The 22,681-nt window shown below is 44.6% G+C and overlaps 1 protein-coding gene across 1 annotated transcript in view; it reads right to left on the minus strand.

The window, feature by feature from the left end:
• Ube2r2 (ubiquitin conjugating enzyme E2 R2) overlaps positions 1-14,095 on the minus strand; it is a 61,853-nt gene extending 47,758 nt beyond the window's left edge. Inside the window, exon 1 of the mRNA XM_087897182.1 lies at positions 13,418-14,095. Within this exon, the coding sequence (XP_087753308.1) occupies positions 13,418-13,594 (177 nt within the window). The 5' untranslated portion in view covers positions 13,595-14,095. The remainder of the gene's footprint in view (positions 1-13,417) is intronic.
• Positions 14,096-22,681: the final 8,586 nt, after the last annotated feature.

The raw sequence follows: 22,681 nt of genomic DNA on the forward strand, positions 1-22,681 counted from the left end.
TAAGGATTTATTTGTTATGTATAGTGTTCTGTCTGCATGTATACCTGCCGGCCAGAAGAGGGCACCATATTTCATTACAGGTGGTTGTGAGCCACCATGTGGTTGCTGGGAAATGAACTTAAGACCTCTGGAAGAGCAGCCAGGGCTCTTAACCTCTGAGCCATCTCTCCAGGCCAACAGACAGTATTTTATAAGTAATATGCAGACTCCATTACTTCACTATGTGATCCTGAGCTGGATTATAGGCATGTAACCATCTTAACCAGCTCTATATTAACATATTTTTCAACTATTATCTTCAAGTTTCCAAAAATGATCATGTTTAATATTCTTAGACTATTGCCCTAAACCCCATCTAAAACACATTGAATGATCTCCATGACAAAAATTTCTTCATCTCCCCCAATACTTGAATTTATGGAAAGCAACAAATATTGGAAATCCTTGGCCTAACTTAATGAAACCTGTTTTGTTCTCCTGATCTAGTTTCTACAAAAAAAAAAGATATTAAACTGGAAGATGCTGGTATTTAGTGCTTCCAAATTCAAACACTAGCTACCACTCTAAATAATCTTCAGAATTCCAAATTTATTTTATTTATTGGTTTTCAAGACAGGGTTTCTCTGTGCAACATCCCTAGCTGCCCTGGAACTAACTCCTGTAGACCAGGCTGGCCTCAAACTCACAGAGATCCTCCTGCCTCTGCACCCCAAGTTCTGGAATTAAAGGAGTAACCACCACTGCCTGACTCAATTTTATTTCTATGAAATTATTAAATTTATTTTAAAATTTCCAGATGTAAACATATTGACTTATAGAAATCGATTTCTATTACTTTATAATAAATAAAACCAAATAATATTTGTAAAATTTTAGGTCAAACCTGGATGGTAGTTATAAGGGCATCCATTACTCTACTAGTTTTCCTTTTTGAGATGGGAGTTTTCTATGTTTTCTAGATTGGCTTTAATTCCTAAACTCATGTCTCTTCTCAATCTTCCCAGTATGTACACCTTCCCAGTATGCATGGACGCACACCTCTGCACTGGGCTATATTTCTAAACTCTACAATATTTCGTTGCAAAGGATACATTCTAAGGGTGTATAGAGTAATTCCCTTCAAAAATAAAATTTTTATTAGGGTAAAGCAAAAAAACAAAAGTTCAACAATACAGGCAGTACAAAATTATACATGTATACTAAATAGCAATTAAATGCAGCATAAACTAAACAAGGTGGTATATGTTACTTCAACACTTAGGAGGTAAAGGGAGGAGTCTAGGAGCTTATGGTTATCCAAGTTATCTCAAAACAAAGAAAAAGAAAACTAGTTAAATGAGGACTGAAGACATGGCCAGCAGTTAGGAGCACTTGTTCTTGCAGCAGACCTGGGTTCAGTTCTCTGGGTCCACATGGCAGTGCTAGTTCCAGGGATCCTGACACCCTCTTCTGACCTCTAGGGGCACCAAGCAGACACATAATGTACATACATGCAGACAAAACACTCATATACATGAAATTAAGCCTAATAATAGTAATAAATGAAATAGGAATACATAAAACTACAGGATAAAAAGTCTAGAGTGGTGTGGTACATAACACTTGCAGCCCAACATTTCAGGAGACTGAGGAAGTAGTCATCTTCAGCTCTAGGTCACTTAGGGTACGTCTGTCACAAATACAACTAATTCACACATATTGACAGTAGTGAGATCTCTGAGTTATCTGGTTAACACTTTAATATCATCTTATAAGGGACAATCAGTCTGCTTACGCCTGCAGAGTACAGGTGTGTACCACCACACCCAGCTGCTGCTTCTAATTTTAGAGAGTATAATATGTTTACATGTGCATAGACTATTTCTGGAGGATTACATCTTCAACAGGTAAGTGGCTTTCAAGAGTAAGAAATTCACTTACATTGCTTGCTTTTCCATACCAGTCTTTTTAGAAAAGAAAAATGTTAACTGTCACTGTTAAAAAACGAATATCTGTACAACATCTATGATGATAAAATTATATTCACTCACCAGGCTTGGTGGCAGATTTCTGAGTTTGAGGGCAGCCTAGTTTACAGAGTGAGTTCCAGGACTGTCAAGAATATACAGAGAAATCTTGCTGCAGAAGATAAACACACACACACACACACACACACACACACACATATACAACAAACAAAAACCCCCATCTTATCTTAGACTTTATCTTCTCACCAAATTTATGGATCTAAATTTAAACAGCTCATATAAAGAAAAACAAAAATATTTATTTAACTTACTGAACTGTTCATTTTCTTTTACTTTTGTAGTATTAGGAGTTGATGAACTGAACCAAAGGCCTTGTGCATCCTAAGCAAGTTACCCAAACACTGAGCTACAACCTCAGGCCCTGATAACTCTACACAGAAGCACACATAAACAAGGGTTTAAGGACTGAAACCGGGAGCAGAAAGAGGCAAGGCAAGCTAAACACGTTTCGGGCTTCAGCTTTCCATGATTACTTTCTAACTGCCAACCCTAAAACAGTAGCCTCACCGGGGCTGTGGTGGCACAAGCGTTTAATCCCAGCACTTGGAAGACAGAAGCAGGTGAATCTCTGTGAGTTCGAGGTCAGCCTGGTCTACAAGATCTAGTTCCAGGACAGGCTCCAAAAGCTACAAAGAAACCCTGTCTCGGAAAACAAACAGATAGTAGCCTCACAATACATTCGTATTGTGTATTTATGTATTTAATGATTAAATTTTTTGGTTTACAACAAAATGTAAGTTATGATCAATCCAATACTGAATTCAAAGAAAGGTAGCATCTCAGCTGTTACAAATTAATTCTTTAGGTCTGGAGAGGTAAGCTGGCTCAGCAGGGTAAGGATACTGCTGCCCAGCTCTTACAGAGGACAGCTCCCAAATGTCTGTAAATCCAGCTCTAGAGGCTCTGATGCCTTTGGCCTCTCTAGGAACCTGTACTCACTCATATGCACATATACATGCAGACACACATATCAAAAGTAATTAAAAGAAATATTTTTGCATGTGTGCACTCTTATATGTAAGTCAGAAGATTTGCAGTTGTTCTTTCTCTCCTACTATGTGGGTCCTGGGTATTAAACTCAAAATCTTCAGGGTCAGTGGAAAGTACCCTGTACACATTCACTCATCTTGTCAGGAGCCCTTCCCCCCCCCCCCCCCCCCCCCCCCCCGCTTTGGAAACAAAGTGTCACTGTGTAACCCTGGCAGGCCTGGGACTCACTATATGTAGACCATACAAACTTGGAGCTCACAAAGCTTATCTCTTCTCCCAAGTTTGGTATTAAAGATAATCATGCCACCACCGCAGATTTTAATTTTCCTTTTACAGTGCAAATATACAGGTAGAATACAGAGAAATGAGAGCTCTCAAAGACTGCTGCAAGAAATGTGACATAGCTACTATGTTACAGAGCCTCAAACATGCCACACTCCCACTGCACCAATGAGCACACAGCACAGAGTTAATAAGGTATGCCTCCCTGTTAGAGACAATTTTTTTAACTATTTTTTTTAATTGTACACTTTTTAAATTAAAATTTATTCAATTATTTCATGTAAGCATGTGCACCACACTCACTTGGTGCCTGCCAGAGTCAGAAGAGGGCATCTGATACCCAGGAACTCACTCTCTAGACCAGGCTAGCCTCGAATTCAGAGATCCGCCTGCCTCTGCCTCCCAAGTGCTGGGATTAAAAGACAGCTCCACCAGGCCTGACTTTTAACTTCTTTTAATATTGTAAAAGTTAAGGTGAAAACAGAATTAGGTATATTTGCTCCTTGGATTCTCCAAATTCATAGAAGTCGAAGCTGTTATTACCAGCAGCTTTTGCTAATGTTCCTCATCATCACTGCTGTGGAATTCTTAGCCTTCCTCCTTGTACATTTAGTTATAAGCTGCCTTTACAAAGATGCTAATTTGCTATATTGACTATATTACCAAGATTGCAATCATCCTCTTTTGTTGTTGTTTAGCCAAACCTTCAGTCATTAAGAGCCTGAGACAACCCAGCAACTAGATAAAATGTCACTGATAGCAAACTCTAAAATAAAATCCAGTTTCCTCCTAGGAGGAAAAATGGAACCAGAGGATTCACAGTCCAAACAGACTGAAAGTTTAAGTCAACCACCTGAGTTTGTTTACCAAAAAAAAAAAGAAAAGAAAGAAAGAAAAAAAAAAAGCTGGGCAGTAGTGGCACACATCTTTAATCCCAGTACTCAGGAGGCATAGATAGGCGGATCTCTGTGAGTTCGAGGCCAGTCTAGGCTACAAGAGCTAGTTCTGGGCTGGAGTGATGGCTCAGTGGTTAAGAGCACTGACTGCTCTTCCAGAGGACCTGTCTGTCATTCCAGTTCCAAGGCATCTGACACCTTCACACCAATGTATCATAAAATGAATCTAAATAAATTATATATATATAAGAGCTAGTTCCAGGACAGGCTCCAAAGTTACAGAAAAACCCTGTCTCGAAATCCCCCCCTCCCCCACATAAAAAAAACAATGACCCAGGCAATGTTGATGCATACCTTTAATCCTAGCACTTTGGAGGCAGAGGCAGGCATAGGATCTCTGTGAGCTAAAGGCCAGCCTGATCTACAGAGTTCCAGGACAGCTAGGGCTGTTGCACAGAGAAACCCTGTCTCAACAAATGATCTCTGAGTTTGAGGCCAGCCTGTTCTACAGTTCCAAGAGAGTACTACATAGAGACCCTGTCTCAGAGAGAGAAAGAGAGAGAACTCAAAAAATAGTAAGTAGTATTAAAGCTGGTCTCAGCTCAAACAGGAGGAACCCTTAAGCCCAGAAGTTTGAGGCCAGTCTGGACAACATAGTAAGAACCCTTTCTTTGGAAAACAAAAAAGATTTCAAGTGTGGTGACACAAGTTTAATTGCAGAATTCCAGAGGCAAAAACAGGCTGATCTTTATGGGTTCTAGGCCAGTTGGTTCTAGTTAATTACAGGACAGCCAGGGCTATGTACAGACACAGTCTCAATAAAGAAAAAGAGAGAGAAAGGAAGGAAGAAAAGAAAGAAAGAAGAATTAAGCTGCTATTTTCTGGCTGAGTAGCATTTCCTAAATAGTTCACAATCTAAGAAGCCAGGTGTGACAGCTTGGGGGTGGCAATGGTGGTGGTGCACATCTTTAATCACAGCACTCGGGAGGCAGAGACAGTGATCTCTTTGAGTTCAAGGCCAGCCTGGTCTACACAGAACAAGTTCCAGGACAGGCTCCAAAGGTACACAAAGAAACCCTGTCTCAAAAAAACATAAATAAATAAATAAAGTAAAAATCAAACAGCTTTCCGGGCAGTGCTGTTGCAAACCTTTAATCCCAGCATTTAGGAGAAGAGGTAAGCAGATCTCTGTGAGTGTAAGGCCAGCCTGGTCTATAGAGCGAGCTCTAGGATAGCCATGGTTATACAGAGAAATTCTGTCTGGAAAGACAAAAAAAAAAAAAAGTAAAAAAAAATTCAAACAAGGATGGCTCAGCAGGCAAGATACTGACACTCCCCCCACTAAGCCTTGAATTTGATCCAAGGTGGGAGGAGATCAATGAATCTAAAAGTTGTCCTCTGACCTCAGGGTACACACATACCAAATAAGCTGCAATAAAAATAAACAAGACCGGGACAGGGAGATAGCTCAAGAGTTTCAAGCACTAGCTGCATTTCCAAGTTCTGAGTCTAATTCCCTGCATCCACATGGTGGCTCACAACCATCTACACCTGTAGTCCCACAGGATCCAATGCCCTCTCTCATGGACATGCAGACAACACATCCACATACATAAATACATATTTAAAAATAAATGAAACAGGAAATAAGTAAATAAACAGAGAAAAGAGCCTATAGCCTTAAGAGTTTATATATATATACTCCCACACTACTAACAAGCTTTGTTCACTAGAGAAAACTTTTATTTTACTGTTTTGTTTTGTTTTTGTTTTTCAAGACAGGGTTTCTCTGTAGTTTTGGAGCCTGTCCTGAACTAGCTCTTGTAGACCAGGTTGGCCTAGAACTCACAAAGATCCACCTGCCTCTGCCTCCTGAGTGCTGGGATTAAAGGCGTGCACCACCACGGCCTGGCATTTTACTGTTTTTTTTAAGAGAGAGAAAGAGACAGGGCCTCAACAGGGTCAGTACAGGCTGACCTCAGCAATTCAAAAACTTACAACAATCCCACTGCTTCAGTTTCCCATCTACTGAGATTACTGGTGTGAGCCACCATGCCTACTAACTAAAGAAAAGACTTTCTTTTTTTCTTTCTTTTTTTGCAGTAGTGAAGATTGAACCCATGGCCTATAGCATGCTAGGTAAGACCAGTATCACTGAGGTATGGCCTCAGCTGGAAAGCACCCTTCCCCATTTACCCCAGGCTTCTATGTGTAGCCCAGGCTGGCAACTCAGAGATCTGCCTCCCGAATACTGGAATTAAAGGGATGTACCACTAGCACCCAGCTTGAAAAGAGGTCCTTTTTGTTTTTGTTTTTTTGAGACAGGGTTTCTCTATACCTTTGGAGCCTGTCCTGGCTCTTGTAGACCAGGCTGCCAGGCTGGCCTCGAACTCAGAGATACACACCTGCCTCTGCCTCCCGAGTGCTGGGATTAAAGGCCGGAGCCACTACTGCCAGGCAAAGAGTTCCTTTTTTTGTTTGTTTGTTTGTTTTGAGACAGTGTTAATTTGCCTAACAATCCTGGCTGTTGTTGAACCCTTTGTAGACCAGACTGGCCTTGAACTCAGAGATCTGCCTGCCCCTACTGACTGGCAGACAGCATTCTTAAAAGAACAAACCTTTAGTGAGGTAGAAAAAGTGCTCCCTACAACAGCAAGGGAGAAGACTAAAAGATTAGGTTGCCTTAGAAAGTATTTTCAAAGCTAGAAATAACAGATTCCCTTAAAACAGAATATTATGGTCTTCATATATCTTCCTTTCCAGTTTACCACTTGCTATGTTTATTAAGTGATCTCTTTACCTTATGCCACATTAACCAAGGGTAGCTTCAGGTGGAACTGTAACTTGGTGGTAGATTACTTTGCCTAATATACATAGGTCATCAGTTTTGGCAGTAAACACTCTTAACCAGCTGAGCAATCTTGTCAGTCCCTGTGCCAACTTGTCACTGCAGCTGCAGAGGAACACACTAAAACCTTGTTTTAAAACAAAAGCACTGAAATTTTAAAAAACAAAAACAATGATCATAGCCAGATGGTGGTGGTGGCAGCGCATGCCTTTAATTCCAGCACTGAGGAGGTAGAGTCAGACAGATCTCTGTGAGTTCGAAGCCACATTGCCTGTTCTTCCAATGGTCCTGAGTTCAATTCCCAGCAACCACATGGTGGCTCACAACCACCTGTATGAGGTCTGGTGCCCTCTTCTGGCCTGCAGGCATACATAATAATATTGTATACATAATAAATATTTTTTAAAAAAATAACTTAAGGAGAAAAACAGCGGAAAATGCCATTGAACAAATTTCTCACAAAGACTGAAACAAAAAACCTGTTAAGAGTTTTTAAACTTGGGCTGGAGCGATAGCTCAGAGGTTAAGAGCATTGCCTGCTCTTCCAAAGGTCCTGAGTTCAACTCCCTGCAACCATATGGTGGCTCACAACCATCTGTAATGGGGTCTGGTACCCTCTTCTGGCCTGCAGGCAGACACACAGACAGAATATTATATACATAATAAATAAATAAATATTTTAAAAAAAAAGTTTTTAAACTTTACCAAAAAAATGACTCAACAGGTTTTAAAAAAAAGCCTCTGCTGCCAAGTCTGATGACCTGAGTTCCATCTCTGGTACCCACATTGCAAAAGCAGAGAACTAACTTCCACAATGATCATGTGAGCATATAATACATTTAAATATAAGATGCAGGGCTAGAGAGATGGCTCACCAGGTAAGAGTGCTTGTTATTCTTGCAGAAGACCCAGGTTTGAGCTCAAGCTCCCACATGGTGGCTCGCAGGTGGAGGACATCTTAAGATCTTTTCAGGCATCAGGCACACATGTGGTACACACATACATGCAAGCAAAGCACTTATATTTTAAAAAAAAAAAAAGCTGACAGGTGGTAGTGATACACTTCTTTAGCAGCACTAGGGAAGCAGAAGCAGGTGGATCTTTGTGATTTCAAGGCCAGGGCTTGATTTTTCCAGCCAGGGCTGGAGAAACCCTGTCTCAAAACAAACAAAAAACAAGTACAGCATGGATGAGATGGCTCAGCTTTTTAAGACCCAAGAGGAACCAGATTCAGTTCCTAGCATTCATTTAGAAATTTACAACTACCCGTGACTCTAGTTCCAGGAGATCCAATGCCCTCGTCTGGACTCCTCAGACACCAGGCCACATTATGCACAAGCACACACAGAGTTCAGATTTCTCTATACAGAGCTCTGGATGACCTGGAACTCACTATGTCAACTAAGCTGATCTCAAAGTCACCTGTCTCTGCCTCCAGAATGCTGGAATTAAAACGGATATATGAAAATATATCTTAAATAGTCAGGAGGCAAAGGCAGGCAGAACTCTGAGTTCCAGGCCAGTCTGTGCCTACAGATCAAGTTCCAGAACAGCCAAGGCTACACAGAGAAAGTCTTTATTGAAAACAAAGGAAACAAATGCCGTGTGTGTGTATAATGCAATAAAAAGAATTTTAGGAGCTGGAGTTGGCTCAGCCAATAAAGGCCACTGGCCGCTCTTCCATTGGACCAGGGTTCGAGTTCCAGCACCCACACAGCAGTTCATAACCGTCTGTAACACCAGTTCCTGGGGATCTGGTGGCCTCTTCTGTCTTCTATGAATACCAGGTATGCACAGAGTGCACAGACACACATGCAAGCAAAACACCCAGAGACATAAAAATAAAAATAAATAAATTTTAAAGAATTTCTGAGGGCTAGATGTGGCAGCACACACCTTAAATCTTGGCATTCAGCAGGTGTATTTCTGTGAGTTCAAGGCCAGCCTAGTTTACATATTGAGTTGCAGGACACTGGGGACTTTGTAGAAATCCTGTTTCAATAACCCCACCCCAAAGTAAAGAATTTATGAGGGTGAGAATGATGGTTCAGTAGTTAAAAGTATTTACTTTTTTTCAAGAGGACCCAAAATCAGTTTCTAGCAACCATATTAGTAGGCTCATAATCCTCTGCAACTCCAATCCTAGGGGGATCTGATGTCCTTTTCTGGCTTCTGAAAGCACCCCAACCGGGGTAAACAGACACAGACACACACACTCTCCTCTCTTACCCGCACACCTCACATTCTCTCTCTTACACACACAGTATTTTTAAGATTTTTCATTTGGATGTTGAGGATGGAACAACTGGCACAGTCTTGCCCGGCACACATCACACCCTGGGTTCAATCTCCAGCATGGCATAAACCTGGCATGGTGACAAAAGCCTGTAATGCCAGCACTTGGGGGGTGGGAGGCAAGATTAAGGTCATCCCTGGCTATATAGAAAGTTTAAGCCAAGTCAACCTAGGTTATATGAGGCGTGTCTTTACAAAAAAGGCCGGGTGGTGGTGGTGGTGCACGCCTTTAATCCCAGCACTTGGGAGGCAGAGATAGGCAGATCTCTGTGAGTTTAAGGCCAGGCCAGTCTGGTCTACAGAGCAAGTTCCTGAACAGCTAGGGCTGTTACACAGAAAAACCCTGTCTTGAAAAAACGAAAAGTGTTCATACATTACTAGGACAGGGTAGCACAGACACTTCAGAGGCTGAGAACAGGGGTGGTGAGGTGAGCTGGAAGTCAGCACAAGTTGCAAAGCTCCTGGCTATCATGAGCTACATAACCAGGATCTCATCCTGGATCACAGGCTGCCAACTGACACAACAAATATAAAACATGGGAGTAAGGGGTTTTGGATGGGGGTGGGGAATGCGTGTCATTTTTCTTAAAACCACAGGTAAAAATGCTGAGTGCATGGCCTCAGTGGCAGACCAGTGGCAGACTTTGAGTAGCCCGGGTTCAATCCCCAGCATCAAAAAATTAGTACAGGGGTCAGGCAATGGTGGAGCACACCTTTAATCCCAGCACTAGGGAGGCAGAGGCAGGCAGATCTCTGTTGAGTTCGAGGCCAGCCTGATCTACAAAAGCTAGTTCCAGACAGGCTCCAAAGCAACACAGAGAAACCCTGTCTCAAAAAACAAAAACAAAATAAAACAAAAAAATTAGTACAAGATGGATCAGCAGGTAAAATTCTTGCCATACAAGCCTGTAAATTTGAGTTTAATCCCCAGAACCCACACATAAGTGGATGGGGAAAACTACACTCTAAAGCTGTCCTCTGACCTTCACAAACAAGGTGTGGTTTCTACTCACCCATATTCACATACAAACACAATTTTTTAAGAATTAGAACAAAAAAAATAGAGCACACATATCCTAATATTAATTTAAAGAGTTCCAGTACAGCCAAGACACACAAAGAAACCCTGTTTTGAAACCCCACACCCCCAAAAAAGAAGTAAACAGGGGCTAAAGGGTTGGATCAATAGCTAAAAGTATCGGCTGCTCTTGCAGGACTCAGGTTCAATTCCAAGCACCCACAAGGTGGCTGACAACCTCCTATAACTCCAGTTTCAGATGATTCAATGCCCTCTTCTGAACTCCAAAAACACTAAGCCAGCACGCACATGCTACACATACATATAAGAGAAACCTTTGCGGGGCGGTGATGGCACACACCTTTAATCCCAGCATTCAGAGGCAAAAACAGGTGAATCTCTGTGAGTTCAAGACCAGCCTTGTCTACAGAGTGAGTTCCAGCACAGACTCCAAAGCTACAGAAAAACCCTGTCTCAACAAACCAAAAAAAAAAAAAAAGAAAAGAAAGAAAAGAAAGAAAGAAAGAAATCTTAAAAGGCTTAAAAGGGTGGACATGAACCGGCCTTGGTAGTGCACAACTTTAATCCCAGAACTTGGGGAGAGGCAGATGGATCTGAGTTTGAAGCCAATCTGGTCTACAGAGCTAGGTCCAGGACAGTCAAGACTACACAGTAGTCTCCAAAAAAAAAAAACCCAAAAACACATTAAATAGGACATAAAGCCTTTTTTCACCCCCTCTTGCCATGCAGTCCTGGTTGGTCTAGACCTTACTATGGAAACTAGACCGGCCTCTAACTTGCTTGCATAACTCCTGCCTTTGTTTCCTGACTGCTAGGATCTCAGGGACTTGTCTAGGTTTGGGCAGTACTGGAGATGGAACCCAGGGCTTAACAGTACTAAACAAGTCCTCTACCACTGAGGTACACCCAAACCCACAAAGCCAAACTTTTTAGCAGGACTGAAGCAATTATTTATTTTCTTGTGTGTGTGTGTGTGTGTGTGTTGCTGGAGTTTAAAATTAGGGCTTAATGCATGCTAAGCAAATACTCTACCACTAAGCTACATACTGAGCCCAACGCCTTTATTTTAAATTAGTATATGCTACAGGAAGTATTTCTATATTAATTTCAAATCAAAAGTGTCACACTGCTCCCTATTAGAGAGCAGAAACTTTCATAGTTTGATATTTTTTTAATGAACAAATTCCAATACAGGGAAATTAACTAACAGTTGTTCCAGTAAAATAGTTTTTGGAAATTAAATTGTATCCTTAAGCCATGCATGGTGGTGCAGGCCTTTGATCCCAGTACTCAGGAGGCAGGAGCAGATGGATCTCTGAGTTCAAGGCCAGCCTGGAGAGTTCCAGGTCAGCCAAGGCTACACAGAGAAACCAATCCCTGTCTCAACCAAAAGAACAAAAAGCAAACAAACTGTATCCTTTAAAATTAACCAGAAGTTTGCTTTCAAAATGTTTCTAAGAAAGTAAGCACATGAACTCCACTGTGTGCAACACTTCCAGTATCTACAAATGACAGCACACACAACATACCTCAACATGGGCACAATACCCTTTCCAATCTGTCACTAGTAACTTGAACCTTTACTTAGCACTTTTAAGCACCTGCATCTAAAAAGTACAGTGTACACTGACCACAAAAGATGAAGCAAACAGTTGGTAAGGATACTACTCTTACATAATATTCTAAGAACGTCCTTTTACTGAGTATTCAGCAACTATCACATGCATGAATGTTAAGCATTCCCTATCAATCCCATTTTCCACAAAGTTGACCCAGTTTAAAGCCTGAAATTGAGGCTTCTGGACGGTAGAAATAAGAGTTAAGTAATTGGGTAGTCCTAAAAATACACATCACAACTACATGACTAAGATATTCGTTTAAAACTTGTGCCAAGATAAGCCCTCCCTTCAAAACAAACGAAAATTGACTCACTGGCCTATTTTACTTAATTCTGGAAATTAAAAAAAAATTAATGGATTCCTAAACACTCATTTCCTCTCTCCATCCCCCCACTCCATCTTCACTGTGGGATTCCACCCTCCAAAAACACGCTTTAGTCAAATCAAGTCAAAAAGAAGAAGAAAAAAACCTCAGTGAACTCAGGAATAATTCATGGAAAACAATAGTAACAATGTCTATATAGTGGCTGCCTAAGGAGCCACTCCACCATGAGAAACCCTCTCACCCCAGACGCTTCTCATTTGTGGGACGACCTCATTTGCAGAAGCTAACCACCTAAGCAAAAGCTTTCAATTTTCTCTCCCTAAAGTGGGAAACTATCAATCTCTCTAACACGTTCCACCCTTTGTGAGTGTTTGTACACGGGGGGGGGGGGGGGGTGCGCTAGTAAACTTGGTAGGAAAGGACAAAGGGCATTCTGAAAGCAGGGAAGACTCAAGTAAACGGGAGAATGAGAGCAGAAAGAGGGTTAAATTAAAGTCCCTCAAGCAGCCGAACAAGGCAACGCCAGCACACCACCCTCTCTTTTTTTGGTCACCCCCCGGGGGTCCTTTTCCTTATTACCGCCTACTGAAATCAAAAGTTGGTCTACCCCTACCCAGACCAACAAATCTTCCAAATGTCAGGGCACTAGCGACATGGGGAATGACAGGCTAATGTTCCTCCCCCACACTCCCTCCCCCCCCAAAAAAGAGAAAAGTCCAATCCAATAAGTGCAGGTCATCCTGCCCTCTGGGGCAGTTCCAGCCTGCGCAGAGAAGGCTCGGATGGGTCGAGAAAGAGAAGACAGACCATCTCTATTTCCACACACCCTCAGCTGGAGAAACAAAACAAAGGCAGCCCTCCTTCCCGGTAGCCACTACCCCAGCCACAGAGGCTTTCCTATTTCCCGGTGCAGTCTGGCCTCCCGCCCCCGCCCCATGACAAAGAAAAGGCACTTGGTGAGCAAGGCCTTCCTGCCTCCACGGTTGGGGGAGGGGGCTGCGAGGTGAGGAGCCCCCTCGACACCCCGCGCTCACGCTACCGGCCCGCGGCGGAGAGGGGAGGCCCGGGAATCCGGTCCGGGAAGGGGTGGGGGTACCTTGAAGTAGCCGCCTTCGTAGAGGGTGTTAGGGGGTCCGAAGATGGCCACCTCCCAGTTGTAGAGGTCGGACTCATCCACCAGGGTGATCCGGAAGCCCTCCACTGGTTCCTCCTGCAAGGATTTCAGCTCAAGCATCAAGGCTTTTTGCGAGCTGGTCATCTGCTGCTGGGCCATCGCGGCAGCGGCGGCGGCGGCCGTGCGGGGCCGCGGCCCCAGTCCTCGCGCACCGGCCGGGCCGGACCAGGCCCCTCCCCTCCGCTCGCCCTCGGGCCGGGCCGGGCCCCTGTCTTCACACGCCTGGTAGGGCCGAATCAGGCCCCAGACGGCCCGCGGGCCCGCCCGGGGTCCTCCTCACTCTCGACGCGGGCCGGCCCGGGCCCTCCTCACACTCGGACCGGGTGGGGGCGGGCCTGAAGGAGTTGGGGGAATCCGCTCCCGGCCCCGGGCCTCCCCCCCCCGGAGGGGGCCTCTACTTGACGGGGGGGGGGGGGGAGTGGAGGTGGAAGCGAAAGAAGGCGGCGGAGGGCAGGCGGTGGTGAAGACAGGGGGGCCAGGCTGGGCCGGGAACGCCGTGCTCGCTCGCCCTCTCGTTCTCCGCGGGGGCCGGAGGGGCGCACGAGGGAGGGCGCGCCGTGCGCTAGGGTCTCGGGGACCGTGGCAGCGGCGGCGACGGCGGCGGCTGCGCGGGGGGGAGGGGCGGAGGAGAAGAGCGAGAGCGCCTCGCGCCGCGGGAGCGACAGAGCAGAGAAGGAGGGAGGGAGGGTGGCAGGGAGGGACGGAGAGGAGGAGGGGCGCGCGCCGGGAGGGGGGTGGCTCGCGGCGGCAGCTGCCCGGTGCGCGTGCGCGCGCCCCTCCTCCCTCTCCCCCCCCCCCCCCCCCCGCCCTCTTCGCTCCGCTCCTGCTCCCGCCTGCCCGCTTCTTCCCCGCCGGGCCCCACGGTGGCGGCGCTTTGTGACGCCTGCGCGTGTCCCCCACCCTTTAAGGGCCAAGCGGCGGTGGGATCAAGGGCGGGCCGCCGAGGATCGCTTTGGGCCCTAAGTGACGGTTGTGCGGCTGGACGCCGCGGTTCCAGAGGCGTGCCCCGGAAGGAACCTCAGGTCCTAAGGCTCTCAGAGATCTCGCCCTGTGTGTCCCTTGGCCTCCGTAGTCTTCCTGGGTGGAACCCTGGTCCCCTGCGGGCTCCTCTCGGAGACACCCAGTCTGTGGTCCCCACACTTAGGAGATGCTAGAATAAGCTCTGTCTCCCGCTGATCGCTGATCGAACCCCTAGGCAAGTCGCCCACCTTAGGGAAGGCAGCCTCCCAAAGGAGAACTAGAGAAAAACAGATAAGCTAGCTCCTGCTTCCTTTTTCCAAGAGAAGGTTGTGTGAAAAGAGTAGAAAACTTAGAAAACTAATATTGAACCTGATTCCAGGTCCTACTCTATGTGAGATTTGGGGAAGAGCGCTACCTATACTTTAGAGTACTTGGTTGCAAAATATTGAGGTTGGCCTGGTTTGAGCTTGGAAGGGAAGACGGAGACAAAAGCAGAAGAGTCAGTGTACTTCCTTGCCAATCAGCGCTACATAGTGAGACCCTGTCTCTAAAGACAAAAGTCTGTGGTTGAACTTTTACTTCCTACGGATCCTTTCTGCTTGTTCTTCCTGGATATGGCTTGACTGAAGAGAGAGGGAGACATGGTCTTCAGTCCCTGGGTTAGGATACTCAAGGATTGTTCTCCACAGAAACCAGGAGACTGTTGGGTGTGGTGGCTCATGCATTTGATTTCAGCACTTGATAACTAGATATTCAGAGGCAGGCTGATTGAATTCAAGGCCAACCTAATCTACCTAACTAGTTCCTCACCGCTGGAGCTACAAAGCGAGACCCTGTCTCAAAAAAAACAAACAAAAATAGAAACCAGACTACTGAAATAAGTTCCAAACATACCATTTTGGGTCCAAAAAGCTCCATCCCAACTTCTTGTTTGATCAGCTTCTGTAAAAGAAGATTGATTACACTTAAAAGGAATTGTAATGGTTAAATTGAATCTACAGGTAATAAGACTTTATTTTACAAAAGTTTCAGATTTATAGAAACAGTTAGTTCTCATGTACTTATCACCCAGTTCCCCTATTGGAACATCTTCCATAGTATAGGACAGTTATTGTGATTATAAAACAATACTGACAGCTTAGCATGATGCTACATGCTTGTGATCCCAAGATTCTGAGGCTGAAGCAGGAGAATCACTTCGAATTCTAGGCCTGCCTGACCTTCGGAAGAACCACTTAAAACCAAGTGGTTCTACTGCTCACCTATAATCCCAACCCTCTGGGGACAGAGACGAGAGAATCAGTCTCAGTTCTCGGCTACAAGACCCCGACTCAAGCACAAGAAGACTGAGAGAAGACTCAGCAGATACAGGAACTGCTGTTAAGCCTTATTATAGAGGAGTCCAGGATCCACATGGTGGAAGTGAAGAACTGACTCCCCCAAGCTGTCCTCTGACCTACACTCAGTGCTTGCAGTGACACACAATAATAAAGATGTAAAAATCGTTTAAATAGTTTAGATGTATTTGTGTGTGTGTGTGTGTGTGTGTGTGTGTGTGTGTGTGTGTGTGTGGCTTGTCTGCATATATGTACCACATTCCAGCCTGGGGGCTGGAGAGAGATCAGTGGTGAAGAGTGTGTACCTCTTTTCCAGAGGACCTGATATCAATTCCCAGCACCCACATCAGACAGCTCACAATCACATACAATCCAGCTCCAGTGACTGTTTCTGACCTCTGTGGTCACCATACTCACATAAAATACACACACATAATTTTTTAATATAAAAAGGGAAGGGACTGGAGAAATGGTTCAGCGGTTAAGGTTCTTGCAAAGGACCTGGATTCGGTCCCCAGCACCCACTTGGTGACTCAAAACCACTTGTAGCTCCACTTCCAGGGAAGCCAACACCCTTTTCTCACCTTCATGGGAACTACATTCACATGGTGTACAGACAGGCAGGCACAACACCTTCAATCCCAGCACTTGAGAAGCAAAGACTGATCAATCTGAGTTTGAGGCCAGCCTGGTCTACAGAGTTCTAGGACAGCAAGGGTTATACAGAGAAATTCTGTCTCAGAAAATAAATAAATAAAACAAGAAAAATAATTCCTTCGGGAGACAGAGGCAGGTGGATCTCTGTGAGTTCGAGGCCAGCCTGGTCTACAAGAGCTAGTTCCAGGACAGGCTCTAAAACTACAGCAAAACCCTGTCTTGAAAAACCAAAATAATAATAATAATAATAGCCGGGCGGTGGTGGCACGCACCTTTAATCACAGCACTTGGGAGGCAGAGGCAGGTGGATCTCTGTGAGTTTGAGGCCAGCCTGGTCTACAAGAGCTAGTTCCAGGCCAGGCTCTAAAACTACAGAGAAACCCTGTCTCAAAAAAAACCAAATAATAATAATAATTCCATATACATATTAATAAAACTTTTTTCCTTTTTTTTCTTTTTTGGTATTTTTGAGATAGGGTACTATGTAGCTCTGACTGTCCTAGAACTCACTATGTAGACCGGATTGGTCTCAAACTCAACAAGATCCACCTGCCTCTGCCACCCAGGTGCTGGGACTAAAGTTCTGTGCCCCACACCTGGCAACTTTTAAGAGGCTTTTTAAACCCCAACATTTCCAGTTCTGCCACCCTCTTTCTCTTTAAACAATGGCCTGATGGCAGATCTTCATGAAGGCCTGAGGAGTAAGGTGAAGGCCTGTCACCCTGGAGGATGACACTCAGTGACATCAGTGATGATCAGCCCAGTGACACCAGGAGGATGAGCCCAGTGACACCATTCTCGGGGCCAAAATCCAAGACAAGGAAGGCATCCAGCACAGCCGGCAGAGCTGCTGTTCACTAGGAAGCGGCTGGAGGATGACCACATCTTGTCAGACTACACTACCCAGAAAGAGTGCCCCCTGCACCTGTGTGGTGGCATCACAGAGCTGTCCGTTTGCCAGCTCATCCAGAAGGACATCTGGGGCAAGATGATCCATCACAGATGCACCCAGGAAGTGCACCCACAACAGCAACCTGCACCCAAATGGAAGGTCAAATCAGGGTTGACCCATGACCGCAGAACTTAGGAAAGTTCCAAGATATATGCCAATACTGATGAGTGACTATTAACTGAAGCTCAGGTTTTATTCACATTTTCTTTGTTTTTACCTAGTGTTATTTTCCCTATGGGGGGGCGGGGGAGACAGGGTTTCTCTGTGTAGCCCTGGATGTCCTGAAGCTCCCTAGATCTGGATGTCCTAGAACTGCAGACCAGGCTGACCTCAAATTCAGAGACCCGTCATTTTTCTTTTTCTATTTCTGCATTCTACCCAGTCTTTTTTCTTTCTTTCTTTTTTTTTTTTTTTTTGCTTTTTTTCCTTTTTTTTTTTTTTTGCTTTTTGAGTCAGGGTTTCTCTTTAGCTATGGAGCGAGATCTGGAACATACTCTGTGAACCAGGTTGGCCTTGAACTCACAGAAATCCATCTGCCTCTGCCTCCAGGGATTTAAAGGCATGCACCACCACCACCCAACTATCCCAGTCTTTTTTTTTTTTTCCTATAGGACATTTTCTTAACTATCCCATCCAGTCTAAACGAGTACAATTTCTTAAACTTTTTTTCCTTTTGACGACTTTGACACTACTAAAGAATATTGAGGGCCCAGGGCCGGACAGATGGCTCAGAGGTAAAGAGCACTGGCTGCTCTTCCAGAGGTCCCTGGTTCAATTCTCAGCAACCACACAGCAATCAAAACTATCTATAACTTCAGTTCCAGGGGACCGAACACCCTCACACAGACAGACATGCAAGCAAAACACCAATGGACATAAAAATAAATAAATAAATAAATATTTTTTTAAAAAAGGAATCATCAAAAAAATTTTAAAGTATATTGGTTTTTGATTTTTACATTTCATTTATGTGATGTACATAAGCGAATTGTCTGCACGTATGTCTGTATAACACGTGCATTCCTGGTGCCCTCAGAGGTCATAAGAGGGTCGGCTCTCCTGTGGAGGGACTGCAGCTGTGAGCCGCCATGTCGGTGCAGACACTTGAACCTAGGGTCTCTCAAAGAGCAACCAGCCATCCATCTCTCCAGGCCTGCTTTTTTAATTCCTAATGGTGTTGCTGAGGATTGAAACCAAGGTCTCTTTCCTGACTACTTGTATGTTTAATGGACACAAGCTGGAGTCATCTGAAAGGAGGGAACCTCAACTGAGAAAATGCCTTTACTTCAGATCCAGCTGGCCGGGGTGGTAGTAGTGCATGTCTTCAGTCCCAGCACTTGGGAGACAGAGGCAGGCGGATCTCTGTGAGTTCGAGGCCAGTCTGGTCTACAGAGCAAGGTCCAGGACAACCAGAGCTACACACAGAGAAACCCTGTCTCAAAAAAAAAAAATCCAGCTCAAGGGCATCATTTTCTTTATTTGTGATTCATGGAGAAGGGCCCAGGCCACGGTGGGTGGTGCCATCCCTGAGCTGATGGTCCTAAGTTCTGTAAACTGAGCAAGCCATGCTGAACAAACCAGTAAGCAGCATTCCTCAGCTCCTGCCTCCAGGTTCCTGTCCTGTGTGAGTTTCTGGCCTCACTGCTTTTGGTGATGACCTGTTACATAGAACTGTGAGTGAAATAACCCTTTCCTCCCTAAGTTACTTTGGTCATGGCGTTTGATCGCAGCAACAGTAACCCTGACTCAGACCGCCTCCAAGGTAAGGAAACACTCTATATTTGCTTCTTCCTTTTCATTTTTTTTTCAATCAGAATTCCCTCTTTTTATTTATTTATTATTTTGCATTGTGTGTGTGAGAGCGGGTGTCCTACATGGAGGTCAGAGGACAACTTTCTAGAGTACACTCTCTCCTTTCACCGTGTGAGTCCTAGGGATCAAACTCAGTCCTCAGGCTTGGCACCAAATGCCTTTACCCACCCACTGGGCTATCTCTTGCTGACCCTCTGTTTTACTTTTTTGGGGACAGGATTTCACTATGTAACCCAGGCTGACTTCAACTAGCAGTCTCTGCCTCAGCCTCCAGAACAGTTGATAATAGGGGTAAGGCCACCACACTTATCTAGATCAAATATTTAGTAGACAATCCCTCAAAACTGGGATTTGTGGTGTTTTTCTCATAAATAAGACTTTTTTTTTTTTGCTAAAGGGAATGATCACAGAGGTAAAATACCATCTGCATCACATCAGACCAAGGGCATGTAATAGAACAACATGATTAGCCTTGTGAATGTTGACCTTGGTCAGCTGGCTAAGGTAGTGTGTCAAGTCTCTCCACTGTAGACTCACTCTGCTTCCCCACCCCTTCATTACTGTGTTGTCTGGAAGGAAGTCACTGTTCAAAAATCCAGTTGATGAGCAACTTGTTTATTTACAGACGGGTATCTTCTTGCTGTATAGCCCAAGCTGACATATAACTCAGTTTGTAGCCCAAGCTGGCCTAAGACTTGTGAGCCTCCTGTCTCCCTGCCTGATTCTGGGGATACAGGCGTGTGTCACCAAGCACAACTGCCCCACCCCAATAGCTGAGACCTCAGTACTTGAAAGCATCATTTTCATCCTAGGTCATCTTTAGCTGTGTAGTTAAATGCAGACTCGAGTTTCTGTCCCACCCGGTCCCACAGCCATTCAGTCCCCAGCGAGGGCAACATAAGACCGTGCCTCAAAACATTTTTAAAAGGAATAGTTGATGGGCTCTCAATCCTGCCTAGGTCACAAGACCAAGTTCTATTACTAGAATTAGAACTCCCCTCAAGGAAGAATACCCTAATTAAAGCATCCTCTCCTCTCAGAATGATGACATAAGCCTAACTCTAGCTTCCTTACCTCCACTACCCAATTTCAGGACAAGAAGATTGCCGACCTAGAAACCTGGGAGATGATGTTGACACCTTTAATAGCACAGCTGTGTGTAGACAAACAGGCAGAAAGATCTCCTTCAAAGCATTTCACCCACATACAGTCACCACAGCCCCACCCTGACCTATAGGATTAGAGATCTTTAGCCTAGCCCATTGAAGCACGCACCTGCATTCCTGGGCTCAAGTCAACTCATACACTCATACCCTAGGTATCTACTCCGGGCATGGTCCTAAGGTAGATCGGCATCCTCTTGTCTTAATGGGTTTTATTCTCAACTCTCCACTGTCAGTCTAGAAGCGCAATTCCACCAAGACAGCGCCTGTCTTAGTCTATCCAGCGGAGACATTGTCTTCAGCAAACAGTAGCTGTTTGTTACTCTTCTCTGTACCTCAGGGAAAGCACCGAGTCTGATACAAAGTAGATACTCGGCATTTGGAATTTATGTTGCTTTATTATTATTACGTCTATTTTGTGTGTGGGGGGGTGCCACATGCAACACCAAGGGGGGATGTGGAGGTCAGAGAACAACTTGTAGGAATAGGCTCTCTCTTTTCACCGTGTGAAGCTCATGGTATGGAACTCCAGTCACCAGACTTGGCAGCAAGTGCCTTTACCCTCGGAACCATTTTGCCATCCCCTGTTTGTCTGTTTTCTTTTTGAGGAAGAGTCTTCACTTATAGCTCAGGAGGCCACTTAAGTATTTGTTTTGAAAGGCAGCAAAGACTTGGTGTCATAGTCTGTAATTTCAGCACTGAATGGAAAGGCTAAAGCAGGAAATCCAGCATTTACGTGGTTAAGGCAGGAGGATTACCTTGTTGGAACTATTTAGTGAGTACCAGGTCAACCAGGGCTGCACAACAAGATTCTGACAACACACACACACACACACACACACACACACACACACACACGGGGTGGAGAAGTCAGAGTCAAGAAGATAGTCAGTATCACAGATTAACACATTGAACCCCACCTTCCACCTCCATGGCTACGCTGTCTCTAGTACATAGCAGGTATTCCGGACAACAAAATACATAATCGTATTTTTCTAATGTCTTTCACGGATTATGTTCTGAAGTAAAAGCTGAATGCAGAGTGATGAAAGAGATGGAGGGGCAGGGAGACACAAGTTCAAAGCCAGCTACAGAGTCAGTTCAAAATCAGTCTGGGCAAGTTGTTCCTCTCTCAAAATTAAAAAGTCTGGAAATATATAGTTCGGTGGTAGAACACTTGTGCAACATGTAAGGCCCGTTCATGACCTGGCATTGAGGAACACAACCACCCCAACAAAAATGATTGGCAGAAATTACAACATTCTGTTTCATAATGGCAGGAACAGACTTGAATTGATTGATTGGTGCCCTCTTGTGGTCAAGAAACCAAAAACCTAAAGTCACAGTCTAAGGCTTCACCTGGTACGAGCCAAGCAGAAAACTTCTGTAGAGTCTATTCACTTTTTTTTTTCAAGTGAGAGCTGACATAATGTAAAGAGAGGAAGAAGAATTTTATTTAGGATATTTTAATTTTTAAAAACAGAGTTCCCAGTATCCCCAGCTGACCTTGAACTAGCTCTGCAGCTGAGAATGACCCTTAACTTGAGATCCTCCTGCCTCCACCTCGGCTGGCTTGCTTGTTGTAGTTAAAGGTTTGTGCCCTGTGCCCCTTTTAGAAAATTTAATTGTGATTCTTTTTTTATAGATAAGGTCCAAGTATCCCGGGCTGGCTTTAAACTTGCTATGTAGTTGAGACTGTCCTTAAACTGATCTTCATGCGTCTACCAGTCAAGTTATGGAGTGCAGGCATGCGCCGCACATCCCAGCTGTTGATTCTGAATTCAATGATTGGCTTAGGAATGTGGCTGAATGCTCACAAAAAAATATGCAATGCCTGCATTCAACCCCCACAAAAATTTGTTTAAAAATTGTATTTTATTATTTAGTTTTCAGGCTTATTCACTTATTTCTCTCTCAATATATTAAAATAAAGCAAGGTGTACTGGTGTGTGAGTATACTCCTAGGACCTGGGAGTGGAGATAGGGTACAGGAATTTGAGCAGGGCTGTGGTGGCACACCTCTTTAATCCCACCACTCAGGAAGTAGAGTCCTTTGCTTCTCTAAGTTCAAGGCCAGTCTGGTCTATGGGGAGAGTCCCAGGACTATATAGAAAAACCCTGTCTTGGGGGCAGGGGAAGGATATCAGAAATTCAAGCCTAGCCTAGACTACAAATTATGTTCAAGTTCATGTATCCCAAGGCTGACTTGGGATACAAGAAACCTGTCTCAGCACATTTTTAATCCCAGCTCTAGAGAGGCAGAGCAGGTGGATCTCTTGAGTTTAGGGTCAGCCTGGTCTACAGA

Source organism: Myodes glareolus, chromosome 16 (genome assembly GCF_982192425.1).
Source record: "Myodes glareolus chromosome 16, mMyoGla1.1, whole genome shotgun sequence".
In the NCBI taxonomy this organism is placed as follows: Eukaryota; Metazoa; Chordata; class Mammalia; order Rodentia; family Cricetidae; genus Myodes; species Myodes glareolus.